The 16,052-nt window shown below is 38.7% G+C and overlaps 1 protein-coding gene and 1 long non-coding RNA gene across 3 annotated transcripts in view; both read right to left on the minus strand.

Annotated features, from left to right (window-relative positions):
• LOC142502237 (uncharacterized) overlaps window positions 1-16,052 on the minus strand; it is a 144,150-nt gene that overhangs the window by 21,921 nt on the left and 106,177 nt on the right. The window contains exon 3 of one of the 2 annotated variants that reach the window (XR_012803688.1): window positions 5,201-5,338. The exons of the other annotated variant lie outside the window; for it this stretch is intronic. This is a non-coding gene — a long non-coding RNA (uncharacterized LOC142502237). Of the gene's footprint in view, window positions 1-5,200; window positions 5,339-16,052 lie in introns of those variants that run through there. 2 annotated transcript variants of the gene reach the window in all.
• Window positions 10,671-15,520, minus strand: LOC142502236 (uncharacterized). Its single transcript, XM_075613079.1, has 3 exons — window positions 15,218-15,520; window positions 11,982-12,062; window positions 10,671-11,608 (listed from the first exon to the last, which is right to left on the minus strand). The coding sequence occupies exons 1-3, from the start codon at window positions 15,492-15,494 to the stop codon at window positions 10,881-10,883; spliced, it is 1,086 nt and encodes a 361-aa protein (XP_075469194.1). The 5' UTR covers window positions 15,495-15,520; the 3' UTR covers window positions 10,671-10,880.

Genomic DNA, 16,052 nt, shown 5'->3' on the forward strand with positions numbered 1-16,052 from the left:
TCCTGCAGCACTACTATTGCAATTCATTCGTCCCTTGTAAATACAGAGGCAAAGAATTTGTTTAATACCTCTGCTTTTTCCTTATCTCCAATAATTTGCCTGTCCATATCACACTGAATGGGTCCTATATTTTGTTTTCTAATCTTTTTGTTATTAAGGCACTTAAATAACTAGTACAGTCCTTTTTTTAATTATCCAATTTTGCTAATTTGATTGCCCTTTTGCAACTTTTGTTACATTCCTTATAATTCTGATATGATGCCGCGGTCCCTTCTGAGTTCAATAATCTAAATGTCTGCTTCTTCTTTTCCATTTACTCCCCTACCTGTTTATTTAGCCACATTGGTTTAGACTTGTTTCTTTTATATATTGATTACTCAAGGGTATACACCGAAAAGTGTGCTTTTCTACCAGTGTTTTAAAGATTGCCCATTTATCTTGCACATTTTTCCTTGCAAAAATAACATACCAATATATTCCTTGTAGATTAGTCCTCAGTTTATTAAAATCTGCCTTTCTAAATTTTAAAGACTTTGTTGAACACAAGTAATATGGTTTTTGACCATTTATTTCAAATGAGACCATGTTATGATCCCTGTTACCCAAATGTTCCAGACTTGGAAATGTTATTACTTCTACATTGTTTGATATTACCAAATCCAGTATTGCCCCTCTCCTCATTGGTTCCTTAATAAATGGTGTCAAGTAATTGTCTTTAAGCACCCACAAAACCCTGTTTCCTTTTGTTGTAATGCTAATTTCATTGCCCCAGCCTATGTCTGGATAATTAAAATCACCCAATATGCAAACACGACCTAGGGCCTCATACAGTAAGCGCCGATAAGGCTTTTATCGGCATTTTCCCGCCAAAATTGGATTTGAGATTCAGTAAGCGCCGATAAGTGCTCAAAATCGGTAGTTTTTCTTGCCGATAAAAATTTATCGGGATGCGGCTGCCGATAACCTACTTATCGGCACTTTTTGAAATCGGCTGTATTCAAGTAGCCCCGATCAGCTTATCGGTGCTGATTGGCACTCAGAAATGGAGATTTCATCGGCAATTGTTCCCGCCAACTAAAGTTGGCAAGTTGGAGGGGAGAAGGACCGGCAAGGTTGCCGGGACGGCACTTAGAAAAAAAACCTCATCTCTACATCAATGGAGTCAATGGAGCGGGGACTTATAACATTATAGGACTATTTACATTCTATTGCTCATAATAAAAATGTGCTTGGCATTACGGTGTCGAGGTCATTCACTTCATCGTGTCAGCGCTTACGTTTATTATTGGCAGAACATTGTACTTTTATATGTTATGATGATTTGCGTGTCAAATTAGTCTTAATGTTATGATGTGTTAATGGAAAATCCTATACTCAACTCTTAAAGGAACAGGTCACATCATATCAAACATGTTACTTAAGTGTGCTTCAATTTATTATATGATGTAACACATTTCACACATCTAACAGATCCAGCGTATAGTAATGTTGCTATACATTATACAATGCTTGTAATGTGTAACGCATGATCAAACGTAAATGTAGCTGTTTGTTTTCATGTTTACATGTACTTTGTGACCTCCCTCTTTTGATGTCGTTCGCAATTGGACACTCAATAACATTGCATGTTTACATTGTACACGATGCATTAGAATCACTTCATGCTAACTTATACACACATCTATAATAGTTACTCATTTTTACACGACTGAAACTGAATCAATAGCAACTATCCTGATGGCATTAAATTATGCATATGCACTTTACAATTAGTTTATGTGAACAGGTGACAATAACATGCCAAATTACACATGTTGCAACGTAGTTTCTCAACGTCAATGTCATGGTTGTATCCTAATTAGATGACTGAGTGTTGCGTTCTGAAGTGGTACATGCATTACACATTCCACAAATACTTGCCAATAAATGGTTGTACAAAGCTTAACGTTACATCATTCTCAAATATCATGATTGCCTGATGAACACACATAATCCTTTTAGTTGCTACTGGATACACGTTGGGAGTGAACAACTTGGATATGTTAATGTAACACCTTGCACTTCAGCAAGTCACCTGACATCATCACATAGGTATTTAAAGGAGGGCAATTACCTGCGCATTCACAGCTACAGACCTGAAAATGATGCGAATGTTTATGAGACGGAGGAAGATTCTATTGGACGAGAGGCTTGCTGATGGAGAGGATGTCACAGGCCAAGGAAGGGACAGAGACAGGGACAGGGACGCGGAGAGGGAGAGGGCAAGGAGATGAGAGGAGGAGAGGAGAGAAGTTGTGCCTCGTCCTCGTTTGTACAGGGAGAGAACCCTGTTAGATGGGATGAGTGAGGAGGAGATTGTAAGTCGCTATCGTTTGAGTTCAGCAGCAATCTTAGCTCTTTATGAAGAGATACGGGGAGATTTAGATTTTGTGACAGCCAGAGGTCGTGCAGTCCCTGGGCTTGTTAAAATGCTGTGCTCATTACATTATCTTGCTTACGCGTCATTCCAGACAACTGTGGGCATAGTGGGCGGGGTCTCGCAATCTACATTCTCGCGGTCCTTTACCCAGTTTCTATGTGCACTGAATAGACGCGCTAGGAATTATATTCATTTTCCTACAGAGCACACAGAGTGGCTGGAAGTCAGGAATGGCTTTTATACCATAGCCGGGATACCATGTGTGATGGGTGCAATCGATTGCACCCATGTTGCTTTGATCCCGCCTAGTCAGAGTGAGCATGCTTACCGCAACCGTAAGCACTACCATTCCCTGAATGTACAGGTGGTATGCGATGCCACGATGAAGATTATGCATGTGGTAGCCAAATTCCCTGGTTCCAGTCATGATTCCTTTATCCTGAGAAACTCATCAGTCTTCCATGCTTTCGAAGAAGGCTATTTTGGACCTGGTTGGCTGGTGGGTGAGTACATATTATGATGTGTTAACAAACAACTCTTGGTTTTCTAGGAAATGTTGTATGTAATAATGTTAACCCAAATTGTTTCATATTTGTGCACGATGGATTATAGGTGACTCAGGATACGGAATTAGGCCGTGGCTGTTGACCCCGGTGCCAAACCCTCAAAGTGAAGCAGAGGAGAGATACAATGTTGCCCATATATCTACGTGATACGTTATAGAGAGGACATTTGGGCTTCTCAAGACAAGATTTAGGTGTCTCGATAGAACTGGTGGGGCACTTCAATATAAGCCTGATAAAGTGTCTGATATTATCATTGCATGTTGCATTTTGCACAATGTGGCACTCAGAAATAATGTACAAACAGACATACGTCAGGGTTTGGAGGAGGAGCATCCCGTCAATTTACCAGCTGACACTGAGCAAACAGCCAGTGGTGTTGAGACACGTCTGAATGTCATAACTACATTTTTTTCATGTAAGCAAATACATATATGTTCATAGTACTACATACATATATTCATTAATTTTTATGATAAATACATTTGTCCAAATACCATTCACTTAGGAAACAGATGTATATGGTTCGCACACCTTTCGCTTCTCTGCTGTGTGGACAATTGCATGTGGCACCGGTATGTCATTCATCAACAGGTTGTATTATACTTCTTACCACTAAAAGGTGTTGTGTGTACGTCAGGAAATAATGTGTACTAAATCTATATTTTCTGTACATGCTATTTTTGGTTAGGCATACACAATAAACCTACTATGTCGATAGCCAATAGCTAGTGCAGTATGGTTACATACAATTTTGCTTTTGGAGTGTGACATGTGAGTCACAATGATGTGTACACTATTGTGTATTTCAGATCATATTTGACGTATTATAGATGTTGTTCCATATCACATACAAAATTGTCAATTCTGTGTGTTGCTTACCTTAATGAACATGTCATGACAATGATTTATATTCATTCATGTTTTCTTTTTCAAGGTATATCACTTCAATGACTGCTCATGGTATGTATTTCAATTCACATCTGTCATAAGATGTGCAAACCTCGATACAGGTATAGTTACAGGATGTATAAACAGAACGTAATGAAAAAGATGTGACAATTGAAACATGTCGTTTCTGTATTGTGTCCGTGCGTTTATCTACACTTGGTGGTTATTGTGCAGTGTGTTTTAAAATCATTAGGGACATTACATAACATGTAATTTAGCAAACATAACAACATCCATTCATGGAATATAGGGGTGGGGGGAGAGAAGGGGATAAACCCTGCTCAGCTATTGATTATGGGAGGAGAACATCCATTGATGCACATGAGCGATGTTAACACTCAATGCATGTTTGTATGAAAAGACCCCAATGTTTTAAACTTCATTAACATTGCAATGTATGTGATTAGTTGTTGTATCACTTCATCTTCATGTTGATTACTACATTGTCACATGTGTATGTATAAGTGAAAGATGTGTGTTGATTTGACGTACATGTAACATGTGTCAAAATGTTAACACCATTCCAAAGTATAGTTCTTTGGATTCTCAACTTTTCCTAATTCATTCAACAAATGACAATGTAGTTAATATAATTTTTAATTCATTCACATTAGTTATTCATAATGATCATGATCCTTTATAACTAATGTCAACATATGAACATAAATGAAGTTGACATTTGCATTTGCACACATTTCAGCAAGTGTGTGTGTGTGTTGTAGTTTTTGTGTGATGCATGTATTTCTACCAGAAATAATATAAACCAACATAATAATGTTGCTTTTATCATCGGCCTCACTTAGCTATGTATGTGTTGAACGTTTACTAATAACACTAAGCTATAGCTAGTCGTGTGAATAAAATGTACACACAAATGTTCATGGTTTCATGATCTTTAACTAACATTCATTAGCTCATGCATGTTAGGTTACCACTACAACTTAGGTGAAAAAATATAAAATGCACACGACTAAACAGTTTCTATCACCTCACTATTGTTATTGTGTACGTTCAGATACAATGTCTACGAGTTGTTATGTAGCATTTACATTCTTTGAAAAGTCACACGTGAGATTATAATATACAGTAGATTAATGTGTTTGCTGAGTGATAATGTTGGTTGCATATATCACATGGCAATACATATAATGTTAGTAGAAAAGAACAAAAAAACAAAATAAGTTCGAACTTCAGTGCTTAGCAACATCATCATGTTAATTAAGTGCATAGTAAATTTTTGCATAATAGGATAACATTATGTAGTGATTGTTAATCTGTGCACCAATCATTGAAAGCATTGTTACATATTTATTATAATAGCTGTTCGCTAGTCGTCACAATCATCTAAAATAACGATAGGCTCATCTGAAATCGTACATTGGTCCCATGTATTCATCCGTGACATCTGTGAAATACAGCAAACACATGATGTTCAAAGATGGCACATTTATCTATGTTTCAGCATGACAACGCTTAACACATCTCTATATGATTGTGGATATTCACGCATAAGTAACGTATATGTTTAAACTGCAAGGATAAAACTACAGATACAGAACGGTCTCATTTTTCTAATGGCGTTGCTGGCATTACTACTGATATGTTTTTTCCGGTGCCTGTATACATAATAATGTGCGCGCACAACGTCTGTTGCGCGCGCATGTCACGAATGTGTGGACTAAGTCTTAGCGCATGCGCAAAACGATATGTACGCTGTGCGTTCAATACATGTCCCTCCATGGTGCTGCTAGCAGTACGCATATCATGGCTGGAAGTTATGATATGGAAGCGAAACAAATTCACTTCTACACACGTACATATGTAAACTTTGTAAACGGACGTGTGCCCACGGAAAAAACGGACGATCAGCCAATGAGTGAACAAAATACGTGCGACGTCATGTTAAGGCACCGTGAAATTCACGCAAACACCCCTCCCACTGAATGAACATTGGCCTCCAGCGCTGTGCACGCACCGCCCCACCGACGCGCGCGCATGACACACTGCACTGACCGTAACAATAAGCTACGGGCACAGCCAATACAGTTTCACACGCGCACGTCGGGTGGGGGTGGGGCTTGCATCGGTAAACCTTTTTAAGGACGCCTTGGGACATTACCACGGTCCCACAGGAACGGGCTCTACTGTGCATGTGTAGTGCTCAAGTTCTGGGTTGCCTCGCAATGACAGGCAACAGGAAGGAGGGAGGAATGAGCAGTGAAGGGAGGGGGGCGGGCCAGAGTGCTCCGTGACAGCAGCTACAGAGCACATGGAAGTAGAGGCTGCAGGCAGAAACACATGTATACAGTAAAAATGCCACAAACATCACTAAAGTGCATACATACCAGCTGGGCAAAGGGACAGCAGGGAGAAGGGGAAAGGGGGGGTGTGTGTAGGGAGGGGGGGAAGGGGTGGGGATGGCAACAGGGGGAAGGGGGGGAGAGAGGGTGGTTGGAAGCAGGGATAGGAAGACATGGTTAGAAATAAGTAACATGTCAGAGATGCATCTGGGTCCATAATGAGGACAGTGCCAAAAAGTCACTAGTCAGGGAAACTGAAATGAGCAAAAAGGCAGAAAGGAGGAGGGCTAATCATCCAGCATCATGATCATAACAGTGGGGGGAGGAGGGGGGGGGGGACACTGGAGATAGCATGTAGCAATAATGACATTATACAATACAGCCATTATTAAATAAAGCAATGAAAACATTATTAAATAAAGCATCCAAGTCTGAAGTCCTCGTTAAGACCAAACGGTGACATGGTTTTAAGGTCATGGATCGTCTTAGCCTCCAATTGCAGCAAAAGTTTATTGCGATCACCTCCTCGAGATGAAGTGTCGGCTTGTAAGATGGGCATACACCTTAATGTCGACAGACTGTGTTTTTCTTGTTTGAAATGTCTTGCGACCGGGAGCAGTTTGTAATCCTCCACTGTGCTCGAGTCCAACAGTGCTTTCCTGATAGTAGATCTATGAACAGCCATGCGTTCTTTCAACATACGGCTAGTCTTGCCTATGTAATAAAGCCCACACGGGCACCTGATGAAATACACGACGAACCTTGTCTCACAGTTCATGGGTGTTTTGATGTGTATTGTTTTACCAGTGTGTGGATGGGCATAAGATTGGCCAATCTGTAAAAAGCCACAGTTAATGCATCCATGACATTTATATACACCAGGTTTTTTATGTAGCCATGTTGTAGTAGGTGCATATTTGTTAAAAGGATCAGCCTCCACTAGATAGTCCCTCAGGTTTCTACCCCGACGATAGCACATCCTAGGTGCTCCCTGACAGAAATCGCCTATTTTGGGGTCAGTGCTCAGGATGTTCCAATTTCTTCTAATACTCCGTTTGATCACATTAGAAGCGGTGGTAAAAGTACTACTGATGTTAATGCGGCTGGTCTTAATTTCCGCAATGCATGGTGTGAGGAGAGAATTCCTATCCACGCCCCTAGCTTTAGTGAGGGCTATATCAATTTCAGATCTAGGATATCCCCTGTCAAGAAACCTATTGGCCATTTGGCATAAAGCACCCTCTACTAGATCTGGATCGCTAGTGATGCGCTTAACCCTCAGCAACTGTGAATACGGTAGTCCCCGTTTGAGAGGCTCAGGGTGATGGCTCGTAGCACAGAGCAGGGTGTTTTTATCTGTAGATTTCTGAAAGATTTTAGTTGCAGGTAATCCACCTTTTTTATAGACCACGGTATCCAGAAATGAAATACTGTCCAAACTATGGTTCACCGTGAAGCGTATGGTAGATGGGATCGTGTTCAAGTATGAAATAAATTGTGCTAGTTCATCCTCATTGCCTCCCCATATCAAAAAGATATCGTCAATGTAGCGGGTATAGTGGACAATGTTTACCGCAAACGGTGCATCATTTAGGATATGTAGTTGTTCATAACTGTCCATGAATAGGTTAGCATAAGCAGGTGCCATGTTGGAACCCATGGCTGTCCCTGTAAGTTGGAGGTAGAAGTCGCGTTCAAACCTAAAGAAGTTTTTATGAAGAATAACTTCAATCAACAGTAGGATGAATTCGGTAGGTGGACCATCATACTCCGAATAGTTGGAGAGATGTTCCCTGATTGCCTCCAGTCCCTCACCATGGGGAATATTGGTGTAAAGACTGGAGACATCCAGCGTAACCAAAAGCATGTTGGTAATATCAAAGGTGATGGTGCCCAGTTTGTTGATAAAGGCCGTTGTGTCCTTGACAAATGATGTCATATTGATGACCATTGGTTGTAACAAAAAATCAACAAATTGGGAGAGTGGGTGGCAAAGAGAACCTCTCGCAGCAATAATTGGTCTGCCTGGCGGATTAATAATGGACTTGTGCACTTTAGGTATCACATATATCACGGGAGTCAAGGGGTGGTCCTGGGTTAAAAAAGAGCCGGTCTCCTCAGAGATCCACAAGTTGTTAACACCAAGCCTGATGATGGAGTCTATTTCTGTCTTATAGCCTGGGGTGGGATCCTTCTGTAGTTTTTTGTAATAATTGGTGTCCATCAGTTGCCTCTCGATCTCTGCCCTGTAGCCACCATAATTCATGACCACAATGCCACCGCCCTTGTCGGCTGGTTTGATGATAATGTCTTTATTGGACTTCAAAGACTTGATGGCGTCTTTTTCTGCAACTGTCAGGTTAGAAAAGCTTTTCTTGTGAGTCTTGATTTGTCTCCTAGTGTCGTTACCCAAAAGCCCCATAAAGGTAGCAATGCTGTGATTAGCTACCGTTGGATCAAAGGTGCTCTTGGATTTGAATTTATTACCAGTGCACTGTGTCTGTTCAATACTCAGAACTTGAGCACTACACATGCACAGTAGAGCCCGTTCCTGTGGCTGAGGGGGGTCTCCCATAGTTTCCCTAATTACCCATGATGCTCCTTACTGCAGTGAGCACATGAGATAGACGCCAGGTGATGATGTCATCTGTTCCTCACCGGAGGAGGTTGCAGTTACACAGGTGTGTGCAATTTTGTCTTTAATTAAGGTAGTTAGTTATGGGTATATATTGGTGGTTAAGGTCTATCTGTGGTAAGCACTCCCTTGATAAAGGTCCTGTTTTTAGGACCGAAACGTTGGTGTTTTGTGCCTGCTTCACTAATACAATTCTTTTTGCTAACAAGTGTGCTGTCTCTTCCTTGCTGTGCCTGCTTTGGATTCCCTGGATTCTCTGGTCTGCCTGGTAAGGAGCCTTTGATTATATTCATTCATATGGGACTAAGCACCTGTCTTCATCTGTATTTGTGTGCCATCTGCTCTGTTACCTATATATATATATAGATATATATATATATATATATATATATATATATATATATATATAGATATATATAGATATATATATATATATCTATCTCTACATTGAAGGCCTTGTGTGCAAACAGGCCTTGCTGTAATTCTCTTAACACTTCATTACAGTTTATAACATTACTGGGTGAGTATGTTTGAGGGCCTATTTGAGTCAGCTGTGTAGAAGTTGTATTTAACAGCAAACAAGGCCTCTTTTGAGCCATGAAGTCCTGTACTGTTCATTCTGATTATATATATATGTATATATATATGTATATATATATATATATATATATATCTATATATATATATATATATATATTATATATAGAGTGCTAAACTAAAGCCATTGATGTGTGTAAGTAGGCCTTGTTGCAATCATATTGAAAGTTAAATACAGCTCATTGAATTAGGGGCTCAATCATAGTGATACCATAATTTTAGCAAGTGTCCTAACATTTATATCTCATTAACAGAAGGCCTGTTTGCTGACAACAGTGTCAGAGATATTTATATATATATATATATATATATATATATATATATATATATATATCAATTAATATATATACACACACACACACACACACACACACACTGTCTGTGTGTATACATATATCCATAGACAGTGGTTGACAAATCACCAAAAAATCTACTCGCCACACAAAAAAATCTACTCGCCACCTAGTACGAAACGTGTGCTGCTTGGGCCAATATTTACTCGCCCGGGAGTTAAATCCACTCGCCCGGGGCGAGCAAATGTATAGGTTTGTCGAACACATAGAGATACAGAGATAATTAAGATATATTCATACACACTTACAGATCTGTTATTGTAACCAAAAATCATACATGATCACATGCCAACATTATGAACTATGAAAGAAGATTAAGGTAAGTAATGTGTTAGAGTTAAGACACCAGTAAACACAACATCCAAATGTATGCTGTTATATGGGTAGTTACTTAAAGTTGTATGTCAATAATATTAGCATGAAATGACTATCTACATTACCAAACAAACCCACATACATCTCATCTTGAACAAGAGCTAAGTGAATGTCAGCTTCTATTAACATGGCAAGTGTGTAATAATGTTGTACCATTAATCAACTGATGATTAATAAATATTCATATGCTATTAAATATGCCTTAATTCAGTCAGTGAGCATTTCTAAACATTCATGTGTACAAGGACATACTTGAATGTTATCAAGCATCTGTACATGATCATACATACACTATGCATGAAATTGTCTGCAGTAAACACCACCAGGACACCAACACATTTAGTGAATGTGATTATTTATTTTTGTTTATTCTTTTGAGAGCGAGTCACAAGCCTGCTTGTTGGCTGTTGTGTTTGCTTTTTCCCTTTGCCAAGTACTTTGGCCTTAACTGTACGACTTGTACTGGCCCGTGGCAGTTCTGTGGCACTGTTTGTGGGCTGTTGCACTTCAGTGGCAGTAAGTGTGGGCTGTTGCACTTCAGGGGCACTGGGTGTGGGCTGTGACACTTCAATGGCAGTAGGTGTGGGCTGTTGCACTTCAGGGGCACTGGGTGTGGGCTGTGGCACTTCAGTTGCACTGGGTGTGGGCTATTGCACTTCAGGGGCACTGGGTGTGGGCTGTGGCACTTCAGTGGCACTGGGTGTGGGCTGATGCACTGGGTGTGGGCTGTTGCACTTCAGGGGCACTGGGTGTGGCCTGTAGCAGTTGTGAACCAGTTGCTAAACATTGCATGACTGATGGTGGAGCAGTTTCTTGTTTTGGTGTTTTAATCTTTTTCCAAAAGCTGGTTAGTAGTAATTGTTGCCCTAACTTTCTTTTTCGTGTCTCATTTGTAGGTGTCCGTTCCTGATTTTGAACAGATGTAAGCGGTTGGATGTTGAGAGGGACCTGCACAGAACTTGCACCTATTGTACCGGTATCATCCAGAACTGGGGAATGAAGAACTGATGACTCTGGAGAAAAAGTAGCAGCATGTAAAGATCCATCCTCAGATGGGGTAAAGTGGAATTGTTGTTCTCTTGCAGTAATTCGCACCTGATTTGCTTGGCTTAGATTCACAACTATTGCTTGTAATGTCCTGTTTACATTTTGGATTTCTTTAGGAACTTGGATGATGAGTCTTTCAATTTGTGACATTTGTGATATTGACCTTTCCTGCAGTGATATCATCCTTTCAAGCACTGACATCATTTCTGAATCGCGACGATTTTCTTCACCCAAGATTCTTTCTTCAGAAGTTGCAATAGCTGAGTAGGTGTCACGAGCAGGAGGACTTGAATGCTGGGTTAATCCAGGAGTGGGAACATCTTCATGGTCACTTGAATGAATTTGTCCTTGAGTGGCAACATCTGGTTCTACAAATAAAGAAAGACATTATGAACTGCCATGGAACTTTCACTTATTTTTCAATATAATGATAGTTGTTCTCATAGTGTAACACATAACATGTTTCCATAATTTTTAATTTGTGTCAAATTAAAAGTTTATGCTTGAAGTAACAATGATGTTTCGACTCAGTGTGAAAGAAGAATGAATGAAAGTTTGTTGTAACCTCACAACTCCTAGCTGATAGTTTACAACACACACAATACATGTTGTCAGGAAACACTACATCTTCTGTGACAATAACTGATGTGAAGTTAATTACATGTGAAAGGCATTTATTTAGCATGGCAAATTAACATCTACAAATGTACACATTAGATGTGCTGCACCTCATACACTCACCTTCCATGCTTGATGATGAGCTGGATGAGCCAGGGGATGAGACATGTTCAGTGTCAGGTGACACATGAGCTTCAGGAGCAACTATATAGAAGAATAACATAAGAATTTTATTGACATGTGTACATAATTAACATTAAGTTTGTGTAGTGGCAGTATTTATGGCTAAATATCAGCATCACATAACGAAATGACAATGATATGTTTCTGACAAGCTGTACATTATCCATCTTAACATCAATGTACATGTGAACCTAATTGGCACATTTATTGTAAATACCATACAACATACAATGTTCATGCAGGAATGCGTTGTAAAATTAAGTGTTCTGTTGTACATAAGCAAAGAAAAGAAAGAAAGCTCCCTAATAGCCGCACAAGAGAACACCTATACCTATATTAAAAATTACTATTTATTAATAAATGATTAAAATATATTTATTGCAGCAAAAAACTAACGTGAACCAAAGTGATTAAAATAAATTAAAAACGGAGGAGGTAACTGTATGCCTAGTTCAAACTAACAGTGTATGCTAGGAATAACTATTTTAGAATGTCCCACTGCTATATAATTATACTAACAGTGGTAGTTATACCAATACAGTTCTATATAGTTTGAGGACTACACCTAAATGGAGAGTATAGCTTAATATAGTGTGTTCACGTTAGTTTTTTGCTGCAATAAATATATTTTAATAATTTATTAATAAATAGTAATTTTTAATATAGGTATAGGTGTTCTCTTGTGCGGCTATTAGGGAGCTTTCTTTCTTTTCTTTGCTTATCATTAACCCCATCCCTGCCAGCACCACCTCCGCACTCTTATTGCAGTTTTTTGTTCCGTCACCACACATTCACAATTTATTGGTTCCCTATATCTCCATTGGTGTAGTGCAAGGTGCACAACTTGACCTTTTTAGGCCATTCTATCTTCTTCTGTTGTACATACACTGCATATGTTGTGTAGTAATCTAACAATAATAATGTACATCACTACCATGACAGCAAAGTTGACTCTGCTTATAATTCAGTACCTAATTGTGGAAATGTGAATGAATGTTTTTAGTGATCTGTCTGAACATTTAAGAGAAGCAGGTGTAGCGCTCAATGTGGCTGACACTCATCAACACATGCAGTGTGTAGCTCACAGATGGTACTGGTGTGATAATGTGGCGTATCTATAAGGTAAAAAGAAGATATGAGTGAACGAATGACTAACGTACGTTTTCATATATAGTGGCCTGGTGGGTGAAAGTCTTCAGAGAATTACCATTTCAAATGAATGTGATGAACTTCTGTTCACCTTGTCAGCTTCTAACAACTGTAGTCCCTCCCCCAAGACGTGACAGCACCCTGACCTTTTATTTGTTTCTACCACCTGTAAGCCGTCCCACAAGACTTGACCGTAACATGACCCTGTGATCTGGCTCGGTGCCCAACCCCACCCCTGTGTTCTCCTCTATGCTGTGATTACATATTAATTGCAGCTGGTTTCACACACCGGTACATGAGCAAAATAAAAATCTGAACTGAGCTACATATGAACACAATTAAATACTATATGGTACATGTTCCTATTTATGCTCTCAGTATACTACATAAAGCGAAAAAAGAGCTTTAATTAAACATAAAGAAATGGGTTTGTGCAAATTATGAATATTCGCCTTTGAATGCACAATCTTCCATGCAAGACTTGATGAGGCAGTAATGGCCTGTTTATAGGTGTAACATAGATTATCACTAATATATATATTATATGTATATATGTATATATGTATATATGTATATATGTATCGACACATACATGAAAAAGTGAATTAGGCATTTGTGTGCACAGACACAGTATAACAAAGTTATACATTACTGTGACAAACAATGAGTGCAGATGTGGTGCTTTGTGGTTATGCATGTTAACCCATTGTTTGTACAAAGATTCACACATACATTCTGCTTTCAACTATAGGGCAAACATGTTGAATGCTTTGTAAGGTAGAAGGTTGCAGTGTGTATTATTTGGAAGATCATTACGCATAATCCCTTCATGCAGGTCAAGTTGTGTATGTTTACTCATAATGATGTCATCCACGATAGCTGAGCCAATACATGTTTCCAAACACACACAGATATATATATATATATATATATATATATATATATATATATATATATATATATATATATATATATATATATATATATATATATATATATATCTGTGTGTGTTTGGAAACATGTATTGGCTCAGCTATCGTGGATGACATCATTATGAGTAAACATACACAACTTGACCTGCATGAAGGGATTATGCGTAATGATCTTCCAAATAATACACACTGCAACTGAAGAACTTTGCATGAACAACATGAACAATACAGCTATATTTGCATATATATATATATATATATATATATATATATATATATATATATGCAAATATAGCTGTATTGTTCATGTTGTTCATGCAAAGTTCTTCATGGTTCTTCATTGTTCTTCATTGTTCTTCATGCAAATGATCTTCATGCATGCATGTATCCTGCCTGTTTTGCTGTGATGTCAACTGAAATATGGGAGAAGTGGCCAGTCTGTAATTCTTGATGGCTTTCTTGCCATAATCTTTAAGTAAGTGTCTATATTTTGCCTGTTATTTGTACATATCTGTTGTGTTCACCTTTATCAAGGAATAAATTATATTTATCATATCTAAGTCTCGTCCCAGTTCAAACCCAGGTATATATATATTTATATATAGTTTTGGTGTAAATTACAACCTGTCACAAGCTACCGTGACAAGCTTGTAATTAACTTATATTTTTATATATATATATATATATATATATATATATATATATATATATATATATAAAGCAACTGTAAATATTACTGTATGCTCATTTGCATGTCTTAGACAGGTCTGCAACCCTGTCTTTCCCTATTATCGCCCAGCATACAGCGCTTCCACTGCAGCGAGGAATTCTGGGAAATGACATGCAAATGAGCACTCAGTGCCACCTTTTGCCACCATATATATTAATTTTTACTTTTTGTAGGACAACTAGATATAAATATATATAGATAGATAGATAGATAGATAGATAGATAGATAGATAGATATAGAGAGAGAGACATATATACAGATATATATGTAGGTATGCTTATATTGGGAAGAAAGTATAAGTTGCAGCGGAAATATAGATAAGAACTGTAACCTACGACACGCCTAGTACAGTAACATTTGTCACCTGGTGGAAATGGCGCAGAATATATTCCGATATCTCTGTCCCCGGCCAAACCCTCCACGACGACAGGAAGACATTTTTCCCGCATCTGCTCCTCCAATGGTGTTAAGATTAGAGATTGTGCTGGCGGCCCACCTCCAGTGCCAGAAGCATGCATCCGTTGTGCTTGTATTTTTTTCTTTAAGTTTGCCCTGATATCATCGAATCTCTTCCGACAATTCTCCCGGTCCCTGACATGATTCCCACACGCAGACACAGCCAAGGTTTTTTGATCCCACATTTCTTTTTTTGATGCTGAACTTGTCCGCCCTTGAAATACATACAAAATATATGACGTTAATTATTATTATAAAAACGAACAGTTTCCTAAACTGCTACCTGTTCCAAGAGATACCAAACATGCTGGTTTAGGTGTCATATGTGTACCACATGAGCATTTACGTGTAAACATACAAATGTAAGGAAGCTTGCATGAATATTGTATGAACTTTGTCCAAATTTTTAGACTGATTGTTATGGTCGTTCTAAAGCATGAAGGAATATGTGTGTAACAATTAAGTTTAATTGATAGATATTATAGAATAATATTTTGATATTAAGACAGCTCACATGACCTAGGATAACATGTCTTTGAAGAATCAATGCAAAGATAGACTTACCTAGTAAATGCCCATACAGACAGTCATAGTGCTCCAGAATCCCTGTGACAAGAACTCTGTTTTCCTTTTCATTGAACCGAGGATTACGTGGCCGCTCAAGACGTTTCTTCCGAATACGTGCAGGCTCAGAGCTTGGCTGCTGCCGACTGGACTCTCCTTCCAATGGAAGAGACACCAAA

Source organism: Ascaphus truei, chromosome 9, assembly GCF_040206685.1.
Source record: "Ascaphus truei isolate aAscTru1 chromosome 9, aAscTru1.hap1, whole genome shotgun sequence".
Taxonomy (NCBI): domain Eukaryota; kingdom Metazoa; phylum Chordata; class Amphibia; order Anura; family Ascaphidae; genus Ascaphus; species Ascaphus truei.

What these genes read in the sequence shown, in the direction of transcription:
- LOC142502236 (XM_075613079.1), bottom strand. Translation starts at nt 15,494, where the DNA reads ATGTGGGATCAAAAAACCTTGGCTGTGTCTGCGTGTGGGAATCATGTC. An exon ending in TTCTGCGCCATTTCCACCAG is followed by an intron (nt 12,063 to 15,217) that starts GTGACAAATGTT and finishes TCTTCTATATAG; the next exon opens with TTGCTCCTGAAGCTCATGTG. An exon ending in CTCATCATCAAGCATGGAAG is followed by an intron (nt 11,609 to 11,981) that starts GTGAGTGTATGA and finishes CTTTATTTGTAG; the next exon opens with AACCAGATGTTGCCACTCAA.